At 40.1% G+C, this 27190-nt stretch overlaps 1 protein-coding gene across 7 annotated transcripts in view; it reads left to right on the top strand.

Annotated features, from left to right (window-relative positions):
- Window positions 1-27190, top strand: part of UTRN (utrophin) — a 438418-nt gene that overhangs the window by 314787 nt on the left and 96441 nt on the right. For all 7 annotated transcript variants that reach the window (XM_048489265.1, XM_048489284.1, XM_048489276.1 and 4 more), the window contains 4 exons: window positions 1704-1833; window positions 15187-15455; window positions 18080-18226; window positions 21490-21568. In XM_048489265.1, coding sequence (XP_048345222.1) covers window positions 1704-1833; window positions 15187-15455; window positions 18080-18226; window positions 21490-21568 — 625 coding nt within the window. The remainder of the gene's footprint in view (window positions 1-1703; window positions 1834-15186; window positions 15456-18079; window positions 18227-21489; window positions 21569-27190) is intronic.

Here is a 27190-nt window from a genome sequence, read left to right as displayed (position 1 = left end):
TGTGTGATAAGGCTGCAAATGGCTTACCATTTGTGAGGTTTTTTGGTTCTGTTAGTAAGATTTTTTTTCTGTCTAGAAATGTTTTATATATGGTTATATGCAATGCATATTTGCAAAATCTAAAAAGTACAGCTGCTGAATTATGATTTGTGACTAAGAGGAATAAAAATGGGGTTCTGCAGACATTCATCAAAAATGTACATAACCAGTTCTAAGATAAGGTTTGTTGCAACACATTTTGAGGAAATGTTGAAAAATTTATTACACCCATATATATTTCCTCAGTTAAAATAAAACAGCTATATTTTTCAGGATTTGCTACAAAAAACATTCTGTTGTAAATAGATTGTAAAATAACTCTGGAGAGATTTTTATAGATCTGTTGTCTGATTTAGTTTATAATAGTAACCCACTGGTCAGAGATAAATAAAAGAATGGATTGCAGGTTCATTTTAGTATGATAGTTTGGTGGTTTATTTTAGAATTTAATTCAGTAAGGAGTCTTTTTATCTAGAAAAATAGTTCTTAGTGGTAATGAGATAAACAATAGCAACAACAACAAAACGATCGAGTCTTACCTTTGTCAGGTATCCAGTGAACTAGTGCAAGTATGCCTAAGGGATTTGGAAATGCCTCGTGAAATTTTGGGTTGTATAAAAACAAAAAAGCAGATAATTATGCAACATGGAAAACTGCTTAAGTGACCTCTGTTTTGCACATTTTAGCCATGCAGTATAGAGAGATGCTGTCTTTTTTTTTTAATTGTCAAGTTGCAATGACTTATGGTGATGTCTTGGGGTTTTCAAGGTAAGAGACATTAGAGGTACTTTGCCATTATCTAGAAGGCCTGGGTGAGTCAAGCAGTTCTGTAATATCAACTTGCCTGCTTGTTACAGTCAAGACAGGCTGCCATGAGTTCTCTCACAAAGGCCAAAACTGCCCCTTCCTCAACCTTTTACTGACAGAACCCAAGCCTGGAATATTGGCCAAGTTGTTGTGGTTGCCTACCAACACCCACCAAGACCATCTGTTTGTTAAAGCTGGAGGCACTCTGTTAAAGCTGGAGCAGCAGTGGCGTAGGAGGTTAAGAGCTCATGTATCTAATCTGGAGGAACCGGGTTTGATTCCCAGCTCTGCCACCTGAGCTGTGGAGGCTTATCTGGGGAATTCAGATTAGCCTGTGCACTCCCACACACGCCAGCTGGGTGACCTTGGGCTAGTCACAGCTTCTCGGAGCTCTCTCAGCCCCACCTACCTCACAGGGTGTTTGTTGTGAGGGGGGAAGGGCAAGGAGATTGTAAGCCCCTTTGAGTCTCCTGCAGGAGAGAAAGGGGGGATAGAAATCCAAACTCCTCTTCTTCTTCCTCTTTATCTTTTTTATCACCTTATTTAAGATTTCAATTTTTTTCAGTAAACCTGCAGCCTTTTTTAGATTTACTGGGAGATCCATTCTATTAATTGACTGCTCCAGTTTCTGGATTTAAGTTTCCTCAGATAGTTAGATCTGGCCCTGGACTCAGTAACATAGCACACACTTTGCATGTATCAGATTGTGGATTTTATGTCTTTCACCTCCAGTTAAAGAGTCTCAGAAGCCGAAAGAATGGATGATATTGAGCTTAATGAATCAATGATCTAACTTCATAGGGCAGCTTCATATGCTCATGGTTTGCAAATTACTGTTTTATTTTTCTTTTGGAAAGGGACTAAAGCGTGAATTGAAGGAAAAAGAGCAAGCCATTTTAAATGCTGTAGACCAAGCACGAGTGTTTCTTGCTGATCAACCAATTGAAGGCCCTGAAGAACCAAGAAAAAACTTATTTTCAAAGCCAGGTCAGTTTTTATCATTTTTCAGATTTGCAATAACTTTAGAGCACTTAAACTGAAATAACAATATTAGTTAGTAATATTTCTTTTGTTGAATAAATACAAATTATTTTATTCTCGTACAGTGTTTCAAAAAGAATGAATTTATAGTTACAACTAGAGGAAAAGATATCCCTAGGAACTTAAAATGTGCTTTCTACATAAAATAAAGCTTAAATAGTAGCAGGAGAAGATAATTTTAGTGTGTATTATAGTTGGTTAGGACTCTAGGTGAGAGGGCAGGAGGTTTTACCAATGGTACTCTTGCAAATATGACTTATGCATATTTTTGAGTTACTATAAAATTTGATACAAAAACCTAATATTCAAGTTCTCTTAAACATTTAGATTCTTACATGTGTTTGTGGAAGATGCTAATCATTAAGGTTGTAAACATTCCCAAGGCTTGGAAATATTCAGACTGCAGGGTGGTGTGACTCATTTGTAGAGACACGATAACCAAAAAACACTACAATTTATGTAATGCTCTAAAACACTGCCCTCCCATGCTCTCTTGAAAAGGTTTACAAATTAGGACTTTCCTTTTAATAAGTATGTCTTGACAGTAGGAGCCAATGGAAGAATTTCCATTCACTGACAACTGTCATAGTATCCCAGACCATCAAAAGTGTCTTGCTGACATTAGCTGAAATTTAAAAAGATATAAGTCTGTCACTTCTTCAACTGGATCATTGTTCCATTTCCTTCCTTACTGTCCTTTTTAAGTTTATTTATAGTCTTATGACACTTTTAAAAAAAGCAATGTAATTCGTATACACATATAAATACAGCTATTGTTATTAAATTTTAAGTAATTAGCATCTTGTAATATGAATTTATTTTAAAGGTTTAATGAAAGTAATTATATTGGAGTGAATTTTAAGGTATTATATTGGAGTGAATTGGGTCTTCAGAAGAGGCAGAACTAAACTGGCTATTGATAATATATAAGCTTATTTTAATTTCTAAGAAAACTATAATATAGTCGACTTCATTGAAGAAAGATTGAAAAAAGAGAGTGAATTCCAAATTCTCACATTCTTCAGAGTCAAATTCAGGAGCAATTTTTCACTTAAACAAGAATTTAAGTTAAAATTGTAGCTGAATGGTTGAATGGAGGTTCAAAATTATCAAAAAGGTTGAAACTTTAATCTCAAGACAGTCAAACTATCAAAACTTTCCAGCAATTCCAGAATACACATCTTCCCCTTATTTTGATCTCAGGATTCCCATCTAAACTTCAGGTCAATCTATATATATATAAGCGAATTCCACTCACTGACTCACTCTCCAACGGAATTCAGAAACTGCCGAACCTACGCACTTGAAATTTGGCACGCCAGTTCCTCATGTGTTCGAGGCGCTCAATAAGAAAGGATTTCCAAAAATATTGAAGTCAACTCGAGTTATTAGCTATTTTCTGTTTTTCCTATTCATCTCTTCCCATCTGTCCGAACATTCCGTGGGTGACAGTTGAGCAGCCTTCAGCCTTCCCAGAATACCAGACAATGGCCGCAACAGCCAGCAGAGGGAGCTGTTCCATTAGATCCTGGACCATTTAGCTTCTCTCAACACAGTCCCTTGTGTATAGAGGATCTAAGTGAGGGTGAATGCTTACAGGAGGAAACTCAATTTTCAGATACAGACGATCCACTCACAGAGGACATAGAACAGACTCCCAGATTTTTTAAAGGGGAGGATTTATCTCTACTAATTACAAAAACTATAAATGCGTTAGATTTGCAGCATCCAGTGGACGCTGAGGATCCAACTGGACAACTGCAAAGAAAGCCTATAAAGGGCTGTCTCAGGAGAAATCAGAATTATTTCCCAGAGGAAGGGGTCCCTTCCAGGGTTCTCCCTCTTGCCTCCCGGGTAAGAGAATGGAACAACCCACTGAGAATACCTACTAATGGAACAGCTTCCCAGTTCCTTTGATGAGTCACTCACTCTAACAGTGATTGGTATTTCACGTTTACATATACAGCTTCATGTCACAGGACTTTTCAGTGACGGCCACATTGCTGATCTAACTCCACTATTCCCATTGACAAGCTGTGGTCCTGCCCACCAAACAACAGGCACGCTTGATCCACTGGTGCGATGCCTTACATACACACAGCAACTTACAGATTGCATTACACACAGACAGCACCAGAAAGCTGCTTCAAACCATGCAAAACCCACCACACCACACCACAGGCACGCTGCGAGGAAACATGCTGCATGTCACCCCTCAGTTCACAAACACACTGCAAAGAAGTATGCTGCCTGTCACCCTGACATTCATATAGACACCGCTCTCACCAACACATAGCGAACCACGGGTACCCTGCTGTCCAACATGATGCTCCTGCACGCACAGCAACCTGTTCCTTCTTCTGCAACTGCTACAGGGTGACTCAACAAATTCATACAGACACTGTGATCACCAACAAGTTGCGAATCACAGGGGCCCTGTCTAACACCCCGCTCCTCAGCACACAGGAACCTGTTCCTTTCGCTGAAACCGCTAAAGGGAGAACATGCCTTACATGCACACATCAACTTACCCATTACATTACACACAGCAGCGACAGGAAGCTGCTGCAACATATGCAAAACCCACCCCGTCACTCCACAGGTAGCCTGTTATGATGTTTTTGAATGTTTGTCCTTTGGAAGTTTAAATAGGGTGGAAAGGCAGCATAAAAATACTATCAATAAAAATAAATTATTTGAAATTATCTTTTAAATAAATAAAATAGGTTTTTCTTTATGAGAGCACAATATGAATAATAGAGTGTGTATTTGGATATGCTGGACTGAAAAAAGCCAAATAAGTTGTTTCAGCATTTTTCAACCATTTTAATTGAGCTAAATAGGCAAAGCTGAAAAAAGCTGGGTTTTTTAATTTTTTTCCAGCTTTTTCAAGGCCATTATCTTTGTGGGGTCCTGGGAGGGGGCAGTTTTTGACATAGAACCATCAACTTTGCTGTGTACCTAAGGTGACTTTCCATACATACATATGTTTGGTGCAGATTGGGTCAGAGGATCCAATTTTATGGGTCCCCAAGGAGGTGTCCCATTCATCCTCCATTGGAAACAATGGAGACAAAATTGGGGACCCATGAAATTGAACTCCCTAATCTATTCTTCACCAAACTTGGGTGGTTCTTGTAAAGAGAGTCTCCTAAAGTTACGCTGCGAATTTGGTGCTCTACCTCAAAAAACTGAACCCTGCCCCCCCCCCCCGAGCCCTGCAAAGATTTCCCATAGGATTTAATAGACATAAAAAAATTCAGATATTCCCCCCTCAAAAATACCCCTTGGATTGATACATTAGGTATCAGATGTTGCATTAGGTATCAGATTAGATGTTGCATGTATAATACAACACATCAAAATTAATACACCATCAAAATTAATACACATATTTCCAAAATAAAATTGGTAGTATTTATACAATACAATACAGTATTTTTATTTTATTTTATTTACATGTCACCCTTATACTTGCAGGCCAGGACTTCTCCTTAGGGGTTCAGTTAGTGTTCGATGCAGTGTTTGTTCCATTTAAGACTAGTTGGGTTTTGAGTACCTGATTAACACCTAATTTCTTTCCAGTTAATCATATCCATAAAAGAAATAAAACAAACTGCAATTATGAAGACCCTAGAGCTTTAAACTGTACACCTAGTTAAGGCTACATGTAAACATAAACTTATCTGAACGTCTTTCTTGTATGCCTATTATTCAGACTAGAAGTCTAAAAATTCCATGCTGATATTGCTTTGAAGAAAAATTAGGCAATTTTTTGTCTGCCTCTGGGAGGCAGCAGGCTGAAACTGCAAAACAAGCCACAGGAACAAAAGTGCTCTTTTGGTCCCATTCTTTCTGCTTCACAGTAACAGGTTCTAAGGACCCCATGAAGGGGAAAATGAAAGAGGTTTTTTTCCAGCTCTCATCTAATTGGTGAGTTGCAGCTCTGTTGTGAAGTTTAGGATGAGGTAAGCAAAGATGAGGGAAATCTTTGCATCCAGCTATTACAAACTAGCCACATAAGGAAATAAGAATGAGGTTTGCTGAACCTTCTGACACAGCTAAAATATTACAGTTCATCTTTTCACTAGACTTGTTATGCACATTCATGGACTCTTTAAACCTTCCTTGATTTGACAAATCTTCTTCTTGAGGCAAACGTGTACTCAGTATTTTTCATATCTCAGAGATTGCACTGTGACAGTATCATTATGCTTTCCTCTCTTCTTGTCTTTGAATTCCCAGGTTCTTTGTGCAGTACACAGATAAAAACCTGACATATCAGACGATGGATTTGGTAGATGAAAGGATAAAATATTTTGAAAATACTTGTATTCATTTCACTTTCATTGGTGCTTTTATACTTATATGAAGGTGAACATTTCAAAGATTGAATTAATTTCACATCATCCTTCAGATCAAAAGTATAGTTTCAATTATAGACTTATACTCATGGACTATTAGGATTGCTATAATCCACTTAATAAGGAGAGAAGATAGCATCTTCTCACATCTTTAGATTTTCACTTATTAATAAACAACATAGCTTCCCTTAGGACTGTATTATATTTTTTCAAGTACAAAGCACTTGTATGTGACAGATCCGAGATTGCTTTGAGCACCTCATATTTTTAGAACTCCCAAAACTTGGATTCAGTGATTGAGGAAAGGTAGTATACAAATTTAAAATAATAATAAATATATAGCACTATTCTGGAGCAACAAGAAACAATTGACTCTGGGGCCTAACTTGGCAGCTGACTCCAGCCTACTTTTTTAAATCTAGAGTAGACGATATGATTGTTGACTGCTCACAGGCCTTCAATATCTAGGTAGCTTGGATTTTTTAAAAAAACCTTTAGAGCACTTTTAAATTCATCTCTTGACAGCTGGGAGTATGCATTACAGCTGTCTTGCTGAGTACAAGTAACTTTCTTAGCTTGATACCTTGTCATACTACCCTTGTCTGCACATTAACTGACTATGTGGCAAGGAAGAGCAGGCAAAACTGTGTTGTCCCGGCCTCTCACTTCCATGGAATCTAGATGACTACACAATATGAATGTGCATAGAATGTGTCCATGCATATGTTCCCTTCCACGTTTAGTAACATTTGGAAAGCAGCATACTGATTGTAGGGAGGGCATGTATACACAGACACTTCCTCCTTGCATTACACCATAAAAATGACATTGTGGTCTTGCAGAGGCTGGGGCATACTTGTGTGCTCTCTCCGTCCTAGTGCAGGAAGTCAATGTGTAGACAGGTCATCCTCACAATGTCATCTTAAAAAGCAGAATATAGCAATTCACCAAACCTTAATTTTGCAAGAATTTTTAAAAATGCATGGGAAAACTAAGAACCATTAAACCAAAGGGATTTTAAAAACACTGTAGAAATGTGAATAGTTTTGGAGGCAAGGTGGTTTATATTCTTGAAATCTCCCTGGTAATAGCAAATAATTATGTAGTAGCAAAGGTTATTTTGATCATTATGACATTTTATATTAAGCATTAACCATCTGTTCCATCCTTTAATCACAAATACAAAATGTGTAATAAATCATGAAAGATATATTTATAACAAGAAATTTACGTGCACATACTTTATTTACATTAACTGCCATCTGGCATGGTTGCATATTAAAGATTTAAATAAGAGATGAGGCAGCCACCACAAAGCAGTTTTTATTATTGCACTCCTTTAATATATTAGTAGCTTTAAAATCAAAGTTTATTGGAGTGGTGATAAAGGTGCATATGTATAAAATGTCATTCAATTATGAGATTATAAACACCCTGTTTAACTGGATATTTGTCTTCATGGTTTCTATGCAGGCACACCTGAGACTTTGCATGTTTTCAGGCCAGTTGTGTAGATAAAAAGTGTACTATGGTCTCAACTGTGGTATTTAAGCCCTGTACACTTCCATGATGTCGAATTCCTGCATCTAACTGCCAGGAGGATGGATTAACTGGGCTGTAGCTTTCCAGAATAGCACAGGTTTTGATTTCTATTTGCAAACCTCTACTCAGCACAAGGACAAGGTATATCTCTGGAAGTCTGTAAGCTAGCAAACATCTTGCTGCACCTAATATCCCTAAAGGATATGGGCTTGACAATATAATATGTGAAGGGACACCTAATTTCTATAGCAGCATTCTATATGAGATTTCAGAGTTCTGGCCAGACTCGCCAGCCCAACTCCACCTCATGTCCAAGGAAAATGCTGAACTCTCTGGGAAACCGGAGTCCTGGTCATCTTTGGCAGGAATGACCTCCATCATTGCCACCTAGGTGAAGTAAAATTAGCACTCATAGATCAGGACAATAGTTCCTCCTCACACTCCAAAGTTCATTTGTCAAGCCACACAACCCAGTTGCTGAGTTCTCATATGCCACAATTGAACGAAGATGTGGCTTGTCAGAGGTCAGGATCTCCTTGGTACCAGGAGACTTCTGTTGAGTTGTGCCTCAGCATTTCTTTGTTCCGGCATCAAGAATGGCTGCTCAACATGGTCTGTGAAGGCATCGAACCTGATCAGCACCAAGAGAGCAGTGTTGGGAAGGCAGCTCAGGATGTCACTGCTGAAAACATTCTGTACTGGCGCTCCAGTTCTTCTTATAATTGAAGGAGTTTGTGTTCCCCAAGAGAACTCACTCTGCACCCAATGGGCTAACACAATTTGTCGTCTTGAAGTCAGTCTCAGCTTCTATCGGAGGAATGACTCCTCTCTTTGGGCAAATAGGGATCAGAGAGTGTGGGTAGATCCCATCAGTGACTGAAATAGGGGAGATTGTGCTGCTGGTGTCAGTCCAATCCAGACATCTTGCACATGATTCTCCATATCACTATGTCCAGAGAATAGTCTAATAGGAGATTGGTCTTTGAAGACTCCATGCTAGGTATCAAGATAAGCATTTGGAGTCACAGGACCATTATGATTAGTTGCTAAACCTCCTCATATCATACGAGGTGGTCCTATCATTATGTTCTTATGTTCTTATCATAGTTGGACTAGGAGCTGATCCAGAAGCTCTGCATCCAGGTCAGAGTCCAGAGAGCTGAGATGCCATCAATAGGATCACACTTCTGTCAGTCCTGATGTGTGCAGCCATGATGTTCACAGAGCATTTTTATTTTACTTAGAAAGAATGAGAGATTTTAAGATAGATCAGAATTTGTCTGTTTTAATGGTCCATGAAATGGCCATAGTGTATCTGTTCAAACATTGTCCAAATGGATTACCAAGGTTATTAACAAGGATTATGCCGTGGCCCAAGTAGAGTTTCTCATCATGGTATGTGCTCATTCTGCAAGGGCCCTGGCCTCTTCAGCTGCATTTGCCCCGCATGTGGATATTGGAGACATCTGCCGGGCTGTGACATGGTCCAGTCAGTTGACATTATTCAGCACTTTGCCATTGATGTGGATTGATGTGGAAGTGATGCAGCTGTTAAAGGAGAACAGTTTTACAGAGTCTTTTCAAGTAAAGATCCTGATAAAGCAGTATTGTCTGTTTTTTTTCACCTAAGGATACTCTGGCTCATTCCGCACATGCAGAATAATGCACTTTCAAACTGCTTTCAATGCTCTTTGAAGCTGTGCGGAATAGCAAAACCCACTTGCAAACAGTTGTGAAAGTGGTTTGAAAATGCATTATTTTGCTTGTGCGGAAGGGGCCTCTGTTTCTGTGAGAGTGGTTTTATTCTCATTTTCACCCCACCGCCAAGGGGTTTTAGCTTGCTACTCTCCTGTGTGGGACTGTACATAAGACCACAAAGATGAAAACAATGTTGCAGTTACCTCTAACAGTTGTTCATCAAGTGGTCTTCTGTGCAAGCATATATACCTTCCTCCTTCTCCACTGTGGACTGTTCCTTCACCACTCTGATACTTGCCTATATGGGTTCACTTACCTCTTCGAATAACTTGTCTTTGGCAGCAGCTGGAGAGTGGAGGAGATTGCTCCTTCCCCCTCCACCCTTGTAACCATTTCGATTGGAAAGCTTCCCACCAGATGTGGGATCCAACCAGTTCTCACCACTTCTCTAGAAGTGGTTACTAATTTTTTCTGAGGGCCGAGAAGGGGTTACTAAAGCAACCTCCCTGCCCAGTAGGGACTGGAGGTGCGTGTGTGTGGCGGTGCCACTGCTTGAATCCCACCACCATCGGAACCTGTTATTACAATTTTTGGATCCCACCACTGCTTCCCACCCTCGCTGAAATGGGAGGGGAAGGAAGCACTCTGGAGATGCAGGAATACAAAAGAACAACTTGTTAGTCTTTTCCATGGCAGGTCTGCACATGTGCAGTCCCATGTGTGCCTGCACAGAAGACCACCTGATGAACAACAGTTACAAGAAACTACAACATCGTTTTCCTGCATGTCTCTCTATTCTTTTAGATTCTTCTACAAATTAGGGGAACAGGGGTCTGTGCTATATCAGTGATTAATATGGAGGTGGTTACGTGTTTAATGATATGAAGTGTAGGAATAGGTGTAACATCAATACCAATTCAGAAACAAAAGCAAAGAGAAAAAAAAGCTACATGGCACCCAAAATGTAATGAACACAAAAGGTCAGACTGTAAATGTCTGTAGTATTTGCCTGGCTCATTTCTCTGATGAAGAAGTAGACGTGACAGATTTAGCTTATCACATCTTGTTTTTTTTTTGGGGGGGGGGTTGTTTGTTTGTTTCGAGAGGCATGCTTGAATTGATGAGTGCCTTAATTCCCAGAATTACATCCTAGGATACCAAAGGAATTTGATGTAGTACTCTCAGAACTTTATTCATCATCTTTTACAATTATGGACTATTCACAGCATATTTATAACAAGTTGCAATTGTTATAAATGAACTCATTTTCCAAGGCAAAACTGTTAATTTATAACAACTGCAACTCATTTAAAATATGCTGTTCAAAATCCACTAATACCTTGGATTTTTAAAAAATTGTCTCAGTTATTAAGAACTAAAAATATTTTCTCCAAAACTAGATTTGAAGTGATTGAGACTTCATTGTAACTCTTTTTTTACACCTTTGGTGTAAAATTATTTAAAGTTGGTGAAAAATTATGGTAAAATTATTTAAAGTTGGTTAAACTAGCTCAAGGGAATATGGGGTTATTCTTTTACTGTCCAGTCTTCTGCCAGAAAGTTCACACTATGTTTTCTTCTCTGGTGAATAGATGGATTAAAAAACATGGAGCATTTTATACTTTCTGAGCAGCTGCTGAAGTGAAGATCATGTAATAAGTCCCATTTAAGAAATAGATGGACTTCATACCACACATAAAGTGAAACATTGTAACAATTGGTATACAGTATTTTTTTTGGCCAAAGCACAAAGAAGCTGTGTGTTACCATGCCAGCTTGTTATAAGACAGCAAGATGAATAGTTGTTCCAAAGAAAACTGTCACTGAAAACAAATTTCTCATTGGTTAGCACTTCTCCTCTGAGTGACTCTATAACTATAAAAAATATTTTCACCCTCTCAGAATTACTAATTAAACATGCTGGGACGTCAGAATGGCACACAATTTTATGTGCAAGTTATAGCCATACCTCAAGTGAATAGATTGCAAGCATTTTTATATCTCATAGAAGTATGTGTTTGGCTTTAGTCCTGTAGTAAATGTCTTTCTAAAATCAAACTTGCAAGTAATTCCATGACTCTTTCCCAAAATTAAAACAAGAAAGCACTGTTCCCCTTCAGTCCCTTTACAAGATATGTCTTGAATGGGGTGGAGGGATTCCTTGAAGAAAGATTGGGATGCCTCATGTGGTGCATCAGCAGAAATTTCTAGCAACTTTTGTGGGTAAAACTTAATTCTTCGTGCAAGAGGGGTGGACATGCTTTTGCCATTCTGCCATCAAGCTACTGTCCCCCGGTCGCATCTGTCTGGCCCAGGGGTAGGGAACCTGCGGCTCTCCAGATGTTCAGGAACTACAATTCCCATCAGCCTCTGTCAGCATGGCCAACTGGCCATGCTGGTAGGGGCTGATGGGAATTGTAGTGGCTTTCCTGGAGATCCCTGATCTAACCTCTGCACATGCAGAATAATGTACTTTCAATCCATTTTCACAATTGTTTGCAAGTGGATTTTTCTATTCTGCACAGCTGCAAAGTACAGTGAAAATGGATTGAAAGTACATTATTTTGCATGTGTGGAAGGGGCCTCAGTATATCTGAAGGACCCCACATTACAGATTAACCCACAGGTGTCAAACTCGTGGCCCTCCAGATGTTATGGACTACAGTTCCCATCATCTCCTGCCACATGATGCTGGCAGGGGATGATGGAAACTGTAGTCCATGACATCTGGAGGGCCATGAGTTTCAATCTGTCCCCCTTTGTCATTGTTTTCTGCCAATTGGTAAAGACTTCTTCTTCTGCCTGGCGTTACCTCACTGATTCTCATTGATATTTTCTCTCCCATTCATGTGTCTGTGTTTTATTTTAAATTGTGTTTTAAATTTTGTTGTGAAGTTTTTATTATTCACTGCCTTGGGGGCCCTGAGTGGAATGCTAACTTTGATGTTTTAAATGTTTAAAATTAAAAATTAAATAAAATTCATCAGCTTTTGGGGACCACAAGCAGTTGTACCACCTCCTTCAGTTTATAAGAACTATTATATTTTATGATAAAATACAATCTTTAAATTGGTCAGTCTTTAAAAACATCAAGTCTTTAAATTGGTCAGTCTTTAAAAAAATTATGTATGTAGTATGTCTGTATCAGTTAATGAAAGAACTGCATAAATTAAAGTGAAATCAAGACCTGAGAAGGATAATCCATTTCAGATTTCATCTGTTATCACTAAAATCCAATGCAGACTTAGTACAGGCTTCTTGTTATATGTGAAGCCAATTTTGGGAGTCAGCTTTGACGAGACTGGTTGAGATTGAGGTTGAAAGAGATATTGGGGATTTAAAGGAAATTTCAGTGAAAATGTCAGCACAGTGTGCAGCATTGGTGAAAAAGGCAAACTCCATGCTAAGGTTCTTTAGGAAAGAAACTGAAAATAAAACAACCAAACTGTACTTCCCATACAGTAGTGTTCTGTGGTGCATTATGCAATAGTTCTATTGCATGCAGTTCCACTTTTTGTATCTCAAAAAGGATATTGCAGAGCTGGAAAAATGCAAAGGAAAGCAACCAAGATTAGTGGGTTGGATTACCTTTCCCATGAGAAAAGACTGAAGAGTCTGGGACATTTCAGTTTAGAAAAAAAGGCTAAGAGGAGACATGATAGAAGTGTATAAAATTATGCATGGAGTGAAGAAAGTAGATAGAGGATGCTTTTTCTCCCTCTCCTAGTACTAGCGCTTGGGACACCAATGATGAACAAAGCATGTTGTGATAGACAATTGCATTGTGAAGAGATGTCCTGGTCATAGAACACCCATGATTGGCAGGGAGTTTGAGTAGAATTCTAAGAGTGACAGCTAGAAAACTGGACGTTAAGAACTGACTGTTGACTGAGACAGAAATTAATGGAGCTTGGAAACATCTGTGTGAGCTATAAACTGTCTGGTGGAAGATTCTTCTCAGGAGTAAAAAGGAACACATTTGGGGGGTTTGGACCAAGATAGGATCCCTGACCAGTTATCTAGGAAAAATAGTTCAATGGTTTATAAAGTGATTCATAAGAGTTTAGTGGGAAATAATTTTTGTGAAAAGAGTGATCCCAAGCCAGTTTGGGAGAGAAACTAGGGAAGTGTGTTAGTGTTCCTTATTCATGCAACTGAAGAACCACAGTGTAAAAGAAAGCTGAAATTTTTAAAAGGTGTAAAAGAAACTTACGTTTAAGAAGCAAACCAGAAACTGCCAAGAGCAATCACTCTCAGTAAATAAAGGTTTAAATACTTGTATGTGAATCACCTTGAAACATTTGGAAGTATACTTTAACTTGACCGCCTCAAAATTCTCAATTATGTTATTCTGTTGCAGTCTGTATTTCTTTTATGGACATTTGCTAACTCTACTTTTAAATCCCAAAAAAGGCGACTGTGGAGAAATTGTCTTTTTTTGCTTTAATTTTCTCCCAACTTGTTTGTAGCTAAAGGTCATAACTTAGCTGTACATTATTTCCTTCATGGTTAGGACATTAACAACCCCTTTCAAGTATTTGCACCTGATAGCAACAATGACTTCGCACAAAACTGCTTTGTTAATTAGGGTTAGAGGGTGATTGGTCTGTTTATGCCACCTGACCAGTAGTTTTGTATAATTGCCCTTCAACATTCAAAGAGGCACTTCTATGTTCATTCTTATTACTCTCTCTACTCATCTGAGTATAACCTTTTGTTTTTCCAGCCTGTTATCTTAGGCATTTTGAAGCTGTAGACTCTGCAGGCCAGATCTTATCTTTTCATCTCTCGCTTTGCTTGCTTCTGTTTTGAAGCTACACTACCAATGTTTTATGCTGTTGTTTTAATCTTTAGCTATTTTTTCTGTAATTTTGTTTATTGAGCAGGTGCTGTACTCAATAAACCCTGAAAAATATTTTATTCAATCTTTTAGACTCTGAGTTTTTGTGTGCTCACCAAAATCCTGACCCATGTTTGAGAAGTGGCTAGTCAGCACTTTCTCTACAGCGACAAAACTATTTTTGCTGTATCTCACATGCCAAAATATTTCTGACCACTTTATTATTCAAAATAAGTCCCTCCATCATAACGGTGTCAGAGGTGAAGTAACAAGTCTCAACAGTGGTCATAAACATTGGTGTATGTGAGAACAATTTTTTTAAAGTTTATTAAAACAAGGCAAGTTTTATCATATGCATGTTCTCGAATGCAATAAAAACAGATGTTTCAATAAAAGCAGAGAGAAGCTGTGAAAGTTCTGCAGTCACTACCATTACCGAGCAAGTGAGAACTTAAGGGAAGTTTGCATAAGTCAGCATGTCAGACGTGATAATGTTGACTGTTGTCCACAGGAAGTTGGTTAGCAGATGCGTCTTTGTAATTTTTAAGATATGGATTCCTGTCTTTTGGAAGTTAAAGAGACTTCTTAGTAGGATACTTGAGGGATACTCTAATGTATATAAAACAGTGTTTTTATTACTATTTGCCACAGTCAATTGTAGAAAAGGTGTCCTTGTTATTTTGGTTTAATTGCCTAAACCTGAAATCATACCAGGTATCACAGTTGAAGTTGAGAATTGCTTCAATAGTCTATATAGTGCATTAAAAACGACTTAAGATGCTGTTGTCATAACTGTTTGAATGCTATTCTTTCCAATCTGCGGTAATACTGATATTGAAATGTTGTCTGTTATAGAACTGACCCCTGAAGAAAAAGCTCAAAAGATTGCCAAAGCAATGCGTAAACAGTCTGTGGAAGTGAAAGAGAAATGGGAAAGCCTGAACACCTGTGCCAACAGCTGGCAGAAGCAAGTAGACAAAGCATTAGAGAAGCTAAAAGACTTGCAGTGTTCTATGGATGACCTAGATGCTGACTTGAGAGAGGCAGAGAATGTGCAAAATGGTTTGAAACCTGTTGGAGAGATACTGATTGACTCATTGCAGGATCACATTGATAAAACAACAGTAAGCACAAAGCTTCTTTTGAGTATAGCGTATGCTGAATTAAGGCCTTTGTGGAATTTTGACCCCAGCTTAACATTTGAGGAAGGGCTCACAATCTGTGCCCTGGCCTTCCTATGACTAGCATACATTAAAAGCAATATAGTTGTCTGGGGGCTGGGAGGGGCTGCGAGCCAGCCAGCTGCAAGGCCACCTGAGGAACGAGCCTGAACCCAGACTGTTAGCCACCCTCCCCTGAGCACCCGCACTCACCAGGGAAGGTGACAGGCTGGACAAGGAGGGGAGGTGCAGCCGGGGACACCTGGCTGCGGGAAGACGGCAGAGGATGGGAGGAGGTGGAGGCTTACTCTGCCGGCCCAGCAGGCATCGGGCTGGCCAGAGAGAGTATGACAACTCTCTGGTCTTCCCTGACTCCTAAAGGGGACCCTGATCTGGAGCTGGCCGACCCTTGGCCAACTTTAACTACCTGTGGTGAGAGGGGCCAGGAGGATAGGATTTAAGGGCAGAGACCACAGAAAGAGAAGGGGCTTCTTTTAAAGAGAGGCAAAGGCTGAGGGAGGTGGAGAAAAGAGAAGCAGAGAGGAGAGTTAGGCAGTGAGGGGAGGAGACGAACCTGACATCTCCAATCAATACCACAAGAGGGGTGGATGGGAGATTCTTGGGTAGGACAGACGGACTCCCCAAGGAGAGCAGGGATAGGGCAGGGCAAGCATGTGGCAGAAGAGAGAGCAAGGAGGAGTTCTGGTGAAGGGAAAGGCAGCAGCCCTTGCCAACCTGTGGCTTCAACACTTAGCCCAGCTAGGATGGCCCCAAGAGACCAGGGGTGAGAACGGGAAGAACAGCACCCAGGAAGGGATTGGTGGGTTAGACCTGGGGCCGCCCCAGGCTTGCAGAGAGATGGAGTGCCAACAATAGTATATGAAAATTTCCTTACTTTATACATTTCCTCTTGAACAAATGATTGTAGAATTACTGTAGTGGCAGTATGGTCATTGGAGAATGACAAAGCAGCATAGGGATAGCACTTGAATTCAGGAATGCACACGTGATTAGAGGGAGGCCATGTAGAACAAACCATTGATTTCCTGAATGCCTAGATCTGTTTGCAGATACTGAGAACCAACAGGAACAGCTGCAGAAATTTCTTGCTGGTGGAAAATAACCATTTAATTCGTGCTGTATTAATCTTTCAAAGGCTGGTGTCTTGTGACTATTAAACAAAATAATTTTACTCCTGTTAGAAGTATTTGATTAAATTTACAATATCTTGCACCATCCAAGGTTATGCTTTCCTGTTTTGCTCTACTCCAAACCTGGGAATTGTGGAAAGCCCTCAGACAGAGAATGAGAACATTGATCTAAAATCACTGGATATTTTAGCACTGGACTATATAGAGCTACAGGCTTATTACTCATCACCTAATGAATGTTAATAATAAATTGAATTGTTACAGTGAAATGAAACAAAATGAAAAAATGCTTTTCTTGTGCATGTCTAGTTTTCATTAGGAATAAACCAAGGCATGCTAGGAAGAGCTTTGAATATATGTTGAGATGCAATGTACTCTAACACTTATTACTGAGATTCAGGAACTTTTAAATTCCTTTGCCTAATTAGCTTTACAGTCCAAGGAGGGAATGTGGCGAGGCATCAAAAAAGAAAAAGACACAAACATCACTCTTATTTGGTAGAAAATTGGCCACAACTTATTTATTGAATGTAGACAAGGGAGCAGAGGTGCAGTATGAGAGCGGATCCTGGATCTTGGCATCAGGCGATCCAACTGCTGCCTGATTCAAACTTTCCCCGAGACTGTCTACTGGGGAAAACCATGGAATGGCAAGTAACTGGGAACCAAGCGTGTGCTGGCCTCTACATGGTCCCCTTGCCACCTGGAGTTGTAGGTCACCCTGCTGCCCCCATGTAAGCATGTGTCTTAATGACCCACCACACCCCAAAGCTCCAAATGGGGACCCCGATAATGGGAGGTCAGCACACAGGCACAGTCTCCCAAAAGGATTTTTCCCAATGCCCAACCTGCGAAGTGTGAAAGAAAACAAAGCAAAATCAAAGAACACAGTATAAGCACATATCCAAAAGGATAAAAACAGGGAGGGAGGGTCGGCAAGCTTGTGATTCTTTAAAGGAATGCTATGCTGGAGCAGTGTATAGGCTCACCTTACATAGCGCCGCAGCCTCTGGCCTTGCTTCCTGTGCCCTTGCCCCACCCTGATGTGGCAGGCTGAGGGAATGATGGTCCACTCCCATTGACCAGCTCAAGGGGAGTATGTGACAACAGCCAACCATGCTGTCTTCCCCTGCCTCATCACCTCCCATACTACAAACTGCAGCTCTGGATAAGTCATGGCTGCGCTTCTAGTTTTCTTACTGTTTTCTGGTAAACACTGGGAATTTCAGACATTCTCCTCCCCTCCCCCCCCCCCACCCCCCACTAACAAATTCACTTCATTTGGGGTGTTTATTGTAGCACATAAAGCATCAGAGGGTGGTCAGTGGATGAGAACCATCATACAGAGAAAATAAATGAGTAGGCTTATGTGTTCTGTGTGAACAGTTTGCTGTTTAAGTAGCTTCATTAAATCTATGTATATGTTTGGTCTTGTAGGCTTTTAGGGATGAAACTGCACCAATCCACATGAAAGTTAAAGCAGTAAATGATTTATCCAGTCAACTCTCTCCACTTGATCTTCATCCATCATTAAAGATATCACGACAACTAGATGACCTCAATATGCGTTGGAAACTTTTGCAGGTATTCTTTTTTTGTCTTCAGTAAATTAGGAGCTTGGTGTATGTAGACAGTGTATTATCTACTATTATTTCTGCTATTTTCATTATTCCTGCGATTGAGTTATTTTCTTTTTCTCTTTTGATTGATAATCTGCATTTTTTGCTGTCTTCTGCAGTTCAGTTCACACAGAAGACAGAATTAATCTCCAAAGACACATGTACATATTTAGCATCAATGTGATAGCAATATTTGTATCTGTATATTTAAAAATAGTTTCCATAAATCAAAGTTATTAACATCATTTTTAAGTCACAATCACCTTTATTGGCATAGAGTATAAAATGTGGTTATACACAGTTGTTAAAGTTAAAAGAGATCATATATGCCATCTATGGGTTCTTCATTTTTAAGTCAGCATATATGTTTTCTGTGTACTGTCAATTCTTTTGTTTTTACTTGTAAGTTATGTAGTCTTGCTGAGGCTGTTTTAAATGCATGTTTATCTAATGTGGGATGCATTTTCTAGAACTAGGAAGTAAGGAAAAAAGTTTGCAAAAGCCAGAGAATTTGAAGTCCACTAATAATCAAAGGTGATTTTATGCACAGCAGATTTATAACGCGTTGCAATCGTTATAAATAAATTGGTTTTCTGTTTATATAAAGGGAAAATTAGTTCATTTATAACAATTCCACACAATGTTATAAATGAACTCATTTTTCCCTTTATACAATGCTGTGCGGAATGAGCCTAAGTGGTATCTGCCTCAGTCTATCCTCTAACAACCTTGTACAGTAGGTTAAATTGGAAGTGACTCACTCAAGTTTTATGGCAGAGATAGATTTGAATTCATACCTTCCAAATCTAAGGCCGTTTCCGCACGGCCCAAAAGCGATATTACAGGCCCGGTAAACGCCCAGGCGCCGGTCCCTGAAGCGGTGCTGCTGCAGCGCAGCAGCGCCGACCATTAAACTCCCAGGGCGTCAGGCCCTAAACAACAACCCTTTAGGGTGTTGTTGGGAAGCGTCTTCAACGGCCTTGGTGCAAACCGGCATACCGAAGAGCAGCTAATCTCCACTTCTCCGCCCTCACGATGTCTCCGTGCATTAAGCCTGCTGGCGTGGAAGGCCCGCCCACACTGTCCTCCGACCTCCAGGGGTCGGAGGGCAGCGTGAAGGGCTTCCAACAAGCAACAATATCGATAATGAAAGCGGAACAAGCGACTCCTGCGGGGGGGCCTCTGCTTGGCTGCTCGCTGCGCTTGCGTCCCGAACGAACTTTCTTCGCCGGCAGAACTCTTGGCGGCGTGGGGGCGCATGGCGGCCGTGCAGAAACGGCCAATGTCAAACACACTAGCCTTTAATGTACTAGGTAGGGTTCTGATTGGGGCAGAAGCTGTGACAATCATTCCCAACATTCCCATGTCCTTCAGGGCTCTGAACCAATCCTTGTGATTTTGGCTTCATATAAATCCAAGTAATCATCAGCCAATCGGAGCTCATAATATGCCTCTGGATGGGATGAGGTAAGCCAGACAGCCAAAGGCTCATTCCGCACATGCAGAATAAGGCACTTTCAAACTGCTTTCAGTGCTCTTTGAAGCTGTGCAGAATGGCAAAATCCACTTACAAACAGTTGTGAAAGTGGTTTGAAAACGCATTATTTTGCGTGTGCGGAAGGGGCCTAAGATAAGAGGGGAAAAGGTTTTTCCTCCAATAGGAATTTTGGTGACTCTGGATAAGAGTGTCATGTTAGTCAGGTTTTATTTGGTTTTTGGTTAGGGTTGGGGGTTCGCTTAGGGAGGAAAGCTTGTTTTAGAGAAACGAAAAAGCATATTGTTAAGGATCCAATGTTCATTCCTATGTGAACTAGTTATGTGGACAAGAGCTATCTGTGTTAAAAGAGCAGCATTATACCTAGAGAGGATCCTTTCTATTATAGAAATGGGTTCTAGTTAAACTTTGCAAACTAAGGTAATAAAAGGTTTATCTCCCATCAGCAACAAAATAGTAACTCTCATTAGAGACCTATGGCGGTAGTTGAAAGCCCGTTTTGCATTATATATTTAAGCTACCACACAAAATGTTTACCTTATTAAATAGTTTATTTTCTGTTAAAGAAATCTTTGTCATTCATCTCCATCTGTGCCTCATCTGTGTAGTCAAATATCTGTGGAAAAAAGTGATTTCTATTTACTGCATAAATAGTTACAGCTTTGATGTATTGTCAAATGCTTTCATAGCTGGATTTAACTGGTTGTTGTGGGTTTTCCAGGCTGTGTGGCCATGGTCTGGTAGATCTTGTTCCTAATGTTTCGCCTGCAGTGAGAAGGGAATGTTTAGTAGGGTATATATTACCATGTCCCAGGGTGGGGAACCAATCAGTAAGTGTGGAACTTGCTATGCAAAGGTGTGGTTGACCACATTGTATTGCGGGTGGGGTTTTCAGTCCACTTTCACTGGAAATTTTGTATTGAAAAAAAAAGTCTGTTAACATCCCATTCTAGCCCATAGTTTTATCTCATTTTAGATTTTTAAATTTCCATTCCTGAATCAAAACCTGTTTTTTAATTTCTATTTTTATTAGAAGTATTTATACCTCACCTTTCCATATTGAAGGTGACTTCAGAAGAAAAAATTTAGGAATGTGAAATGTTTGAAAGTAGGGGAAAATATTCCGTTATATTTTGACCTCTGCAAACTGCAAAGTTGAAAAGTAATCTGCTGAGAAACAGTGTGTCCTGCCTGGCAAAATTATTAACATTTCAACGACTTCTTGTCTGTGTTTCTTGCAATGTAATTTGGGGGTGACAAGTTTGAATGCTTTTTATGCCTTATGGAGATTTGACTGAGCAGTTAGACTCCTGCTGGATATGCAGTGAAGTTTAATTAGTAAACCAGGAGGATGCCTGCTCATCTTGACAACCAGCGAACAGCATGCTCCAAAGTGGTTCCTTGTCAAGACATCCGTGAGATCAATAAAATCAAAATGAGGCCTGCTGACTCCAGACATTTGGACAAGGGGAAGCAGAAATTTCATTGTTAGTCACTTCAAAACACTTTTTTGCTATTGATTTGCATTAGTTGCAGAGGGAGCATTATTTGCTGATATTTAAATGTTTGGAACTGGAGATCAGTTATACTCTGGACAGAGAAAATAATCTCTGATATACCTAAAAGCCATTTGCAAAAGGTGGTTATAAGATTGTAAAGCTGTCCATCAGGATTTGGGCTTTTCATAATCAGCAGAAATCTTAATATGTTTGCTTTTATGTTTGTAAATACAGGTTTCTGTAGACGATCGCCTTAAACAACTGCAGGAAGCACATTGGGACTGTGGCCCTTCATCTCAAAATTTTCTTTCCAGTAAGTGCTAGATATTGTTTATAATATGACTTTGAAAAACAAGTTGAGGGAGGACTCATTTGCAGATAGCAGAGGTACTTAAAAGGATCAAGTGTTATCTATCCTGTTTACTTGAGCGAGGTATATTTTTCTTACCAGCAGTGGAGCAGCAGTGGCATAGTGGTTAAGAGCAGGTGTCCTCTAATCTGGAGGAACCGGGTTTGATTCCCTGCTCTGCTGCTTGAGCTGTGGCTTATCTGGGGAATTCAGATTAGTCTGTATGTTCCAACACATGCCAGCTGGGTGACCTTGGGCTAGTCACAGTTCTTCTGAGTTCTCTCAGCCCCACCTACCTCACAGGGTGTTTGTTGTGAGGGGTGGGGGAAGGGAAAGGAGTTTGTAAACCACTTTGAGTTTCCTTACAGGAGAGAAAGGGGGGATATAAAACCAAACTCCTCCTATGTTAGTTCATAATGATTACATCTATCAAGCATATTCTATTCTGATGATACTGATTTTTAAATTTTGGATTGCATATTTTTATTTGTTTTTTTATCATGTTTTGATTTTTGGAGCTGGATTGACAGAGCTGACCGTACCATCTATACGTTTTATTTTTAACATCCTTGGTTCCCATCAGCCTTTGCTGAAGAATAGAAATTCTTGCTCTTGTTCCTTGTTTCTAGCGATCATATCGCATTTGGCACTGAGTAATCTGACCAGCAATTTCTAAAACTACATTGTACTTTGTACTGGGTTGTCTTACTGTTTCCCATGCAGTCCACTGAGTTCATCCTTGAATAGAATAGAATCTTTATTGGCCAAGTGTGATTGGACACACAAGGAATTTGTCTCCGGTGCATATGCTCTCAGTGTACATAAAAGAAAAATACATTTGTCAAGAATCATAAGGTACAGCACTTAATGATTGTCATATAGGTCTAGTAAGCAATCAGGAAACAATCAATAGTAATAAAAACATAAAATGTAAAATCATAAAATAAAATAAAATAAAATAAAATGTCAGCACAGGCTATAGTCATACAGTCATAAGTGGGAGGAGATGGGTAATAGGAATGATGAAAAAAGTAGTGCAGTAATTATATAATAAGTATATAATAAATAGTTTAACATTATCGAGGGAATTATTTGTTTAACAGAGTGATGGCATTCGGGGAAAAACTGTTCTTATGTCTAGTTGTCTTGGTGTGCAGTGCTCTGTAGCGACGTTTAGAGGGTAAGAGTTGAAACAGTTTATGTCCAGTTTATTTTCACAGCCCTTTTTTTGACCCGTGCAGTATACAGGTCCTCAATGGAAGGCAGGTTAGCAGCAATTGTTTTTTCTGCAGTTCTGATTATTCTCTGAAGTCTCTGTCGATCTTGTTGGGTTGCAGAACCAAACCACACAGTTATAGAGGTGCAGATGACAGACTCAATGATTCCTCTGTAGAACTGTATCAGCAGCTCCTTGGGCAGTTTGAGCTTCCTGAGTTGGCGCAGAAAGAACATTCTTTGTTGTGCTCTTTTGATGACATTTTTGATATTAGGTGACCATTTTAGGTCATGAGATATGATGGAGCCTAGAAATTTAAAGGTCTCTACTATTGATACTGTGTTGTCTAGTATTGTGAGAGGAGGTAGGATGGGAGGGTTTCTCCTGAAATCTACCACCATTTCCTACGGTTTTAAAAGTGTGTTCAGTTCTAGATTGTTCCAGTGGCACCACGAGGCTAGTTGTTCAACCTCCCGTCTGTATGCGGTTTCATCGTTGTCTCGAATAGAGACCAATCACTGTTGTATCATCTGCAAATTTCAGTATTTTAACAGATGGATCGTTTGAGATGCAGTCATTGGTATACAGAGAGAAGAGAAGTGGTGAAAAGTACACAGCCTTGGGGGGCCCTGTGCTCATTTTACAGGTGTCTGATGTAATTTTCCCATAGCTTCACCTGCTGTTTCCTATCTGTTAGGAAGCTTGTGATCCACTTACAAATATGCTCAGGTACTGCTAAGCTGATTTAGTTTGGTTAGAAGAATGTCGGTCTGATAGTATTGAATGCTGAACTAAAGTCAACAAAGAGGACCCTTGCATAGGTCTTTGGCGATTCAAGATGCTGTAGGATATAGTGCAAAGCCATATTAACAGCATCGATCTGTCGATCTGTTTGCCGGTATGCAAATTGCAAGGGGTCCAACAGTGGATCGTGATGGTTTTCAAATGGTACATCACTAGCCTTTCAAAAGTTTTCATAACTACAGATGTTAAGAGCAACTGGTCTGTAATTAAGTTCAGTTCCTTGATGGAAGGCTTCTTCGGCACTGGGACGATAGTGGAGTGTTTGAAGCAGGAAGGAACATAGCACATCTCTAGTGATTTGTTGAAGATTTGGGTGAAAATGGGGGCCAATTGGACAGCACAGACTTTTAAGCAAGAAGGTGTTATCTTGTCTGGGCCTGGTGCTTTTCCAGGCTTCTGTCTGTGAAATAGATCTTGCACTTCCTTTTCTGAGATCACCAGGGGTTGTAAACCCAATGAAATGGGTTCAGTTGTAGGAAGTTTGGCTATTGTTGGTGTGCGTCTGAGATAGAGGTTGTGGAGAAAGGTGACTGTAGATTGTTTTCAAACCTACAGTAGAACACATTCAGGTCGTCTGCCAATTGCTGATTTCCTTCAGCTTGGGAAGGTGGTTTGCTGTAACCGGTGATATTTTTGAGAACCTTGGTTTGATCAAGGTTTTCATGAATCCGCTTTTGAGAGAATTTAGAACCTTAGAATCATCGAATTGGAAGAGACCCCAAGGGCCATCAAGGCCAACCCCCTGTAATGCAGGAACACACAATCAAAGCACTCCTTTTAGATGGCCATCCAGCCTCTCTCTAAAAACCTCCAAAGAAGGAGATTCCACCACACTCCAAGGTAGTGAATTCCACTGTGAAACAGCCAACCTGTCAGGAAGTTTTTCCTGATGTTTAGATGGAATCTCTTTTCCTTCACCTTGAACCCATTACTCCTGGCCCTAGTCTCTGTAGCAGCAGAAAACAAGCTTGCTCCCTCACCAACATGACATACTTTCAAATATATAAATATGGCTATCATGTCACCTCTTAACCTTCTCTTCACCAAACTAAACATACCCAGCTCCCTAAGTCTCTCCACGTAGGGCATGGATTTCAGACCTTTTACCATTTTGGTTGACCTCCTGTGGACCCGTTCCAGCTTGTCAATATCCTTCTTGAATTGCAGTGCCCAGAACTGTACACAGTATTCCAGGTGAGGTCTAACCAATGCAGAATAGAGAGGTACAATTACACGCCTTGATCTAGACACTATACTCCTATTGATATAGCCCAGAATTGCATTGGCTTTCTTGGCTTCCGCATCACACTGCTGATTCATGTTCAGTTTGTGGTCTACTAAAACTCCCAGATCTCTTTCGCATGTAGTATTGTCAAGCCAGGTGTCACTCATCCTATATCTGTGCATTTCATTTTTTCTGCCTAAGTGTCATATCTTACATTTATCTCTGTTGAAATTCATTTTGTTTGTTTTGGTCCAGCTCTCTAATGTGTCCAGGTCATTTTGAATTCTGACTCTATCCTCTGTCCCCTCCTAATTTGGTGTCATCTGCAAATTTGATTAGCATTTCCTCTATTCCATTGTCCAAGTCGTTGATAAAAATATTGAATAGCACTGGGCCCAAGGCAAAACCCTGTGGTACCCCCCTAGCCACTTCTCTCCAAGATGAAGATGAGCCATCGATGAGCATCCATCTAATAGTAGCATTGTCTAGTTCACATTTCACTAGCTTATTTGCAAGGATATTATGGGGTACCTTGTCAAAAGCTTTACTAAAACCAAGGTATGCTACATCCACATTCCCTTCATTTACCAAGCTTGTCGCTCTATCAAAAAAAAAAAAAGAGATTAGTCTGACCTGACTTGCTTTTCAGAAACCCATGCTGACTTTTTGTGATCACAGTATTCCCTTCTAAGTTCTGGCAGACTGTCTATCTAAGGATCTGCTCCAGAATCTTCCCTGGTATTTATGTCTGACTGACTGGGCGTTAAGGTCCTCCTTCCCCCCTTTTTTGAAGATGGAGATAACATTATCCCTCCTCTAGTCCACTGGGACTTCTGCTTTCTCCAGGAGTTTTCAAAGGCCCTTTCTGCATGGGGGGACAGGGAGGGACGCTTTGCATGAGCAGGCTGCCCAGCGATGCAGGCGCCACTCTCCCCTCCCCAAATGATGTATTCAAACCTCGCTCGGGGAACGAGGTTTTCAGAATATGCCGGCTTCCACCTGTTGCCGAGCGATCAATTCTTTGTCTCAAGCCTTTCTGCCAGCTTACCTCCCACTGCCTCAGGACTGATTTCTGACAATAAATATTACTCCTATGGCCTTTCATAGTGTGTGCATGTATCTTGAATCCCTGAGCACACTGCCATGTTTGTGTGAGCTCCTTTCTCAGCTGCTGCTTTTGTTAGCCCCCTCCTCTGCAACATTGGACACTATCACCCATCCCTGAATCTCTATCCCATTTCCTGTCTTTTCTTCTAGTTAGCTCTTGTATGTTTTGTGCATGTATGCTTGATTGAATATACATAATTTTAGTTTATTACCTTTATTATTTTCATTAAAAAACTAAATTATTAATTATACAACTGCCTGCTCATTTGAGAGTTTTCAGCCCTGATTATCCCTGTGGATGTTATGGATCCTTTACCACATCAAGTAGCTCCTAGCCAGAGGTATATCATAATCATCATCAACCTTTTTATTGGCATAAGTTTAAAATACAACAGGGAGGTTGAGGAGAATCAAGTTAAAATAAGTAGGTTCGAACATTTCCAGCGGTTAAAACAATAAATAAATAAATAAATAAACTAAAATCTGTGACGAATCTGCTGTGCCAGCCAGAGGTGGCAGCGTCTAGGATCTCTGAGGGAGTCTGATCACAAAGCAAGAAAGAAGGATTTAACCTTGTCTGGTGAGTTGGCATAGTTCTCAGTGTATGGAGTCTATATATTGTCTTCTAGATGAAGTATATAGTTCGCAATCTAGGAGGATGTGCTCGATTGTTCGATGGCTTTTGTGAGCAGGGACACGTTCTTTGTTGGTATGGGATCTGGAGAAATCTGCCGCTCAGGACTGCTGAAGGTAGGGCATTTAGTCGGGCTAGCATTAGAGTCACATTAGGAGATATGGTGAAGATATATTGTAAAAGTACCTTGTTGGCCTTTACTGAAAAGGAAGAAGAGGGCCACCGGTAAAATGCCCTTCATGTATTGAGTAGAAAGCAATTGATTTTCAATGTCAAGTAGCCTTAGCGACAGAAGTTTGACTATTTAAGCCGTCCATGTTCATGAAAGAGGATCTAAAGCAAAGCCCTATGAATTAATTTTCCTTGATCAGAAGACTCCAAAAGTGGAAGGTAGGAATCAGCATTAAACTTTGTTAGGCTGTCCTGTTCTGATCGAATGGAGGCGCGAACCAGTATCGGCCGAGGAGAGCCATATACGTGTTTGAGGAGATTTAGACCCTAATTCGAACATAAAGAGAGAGATGACACGCTGTTCGAGAAATTCCAAGAAGTAGTTTCTGCGAAAGAAGCTAGATTGTATAGACTCAAGAGGCTTTAGAT

The sequence above is a fragment of the Sphaerodactylus townsendi genome, linkage group LG01, assembly GCF_021028975.2.
Source record: "Sphaerodactylus townsendi isolate TG3544 linkage group LG01, MPM_Stown_v2.3, whole genome shotgun sequence".
In the NCBI taxonomy this organism is placed as follows: Eukaryota; Metazoa; Chordata; class Lepidosauria; order Squamata; family Sphaerodactylidae; genus Sphaerodactylus; species Sphaerodactylus townsendi.
This window is presented reverse-complemented; position numbering and strand designations above follow the sequence as displayed.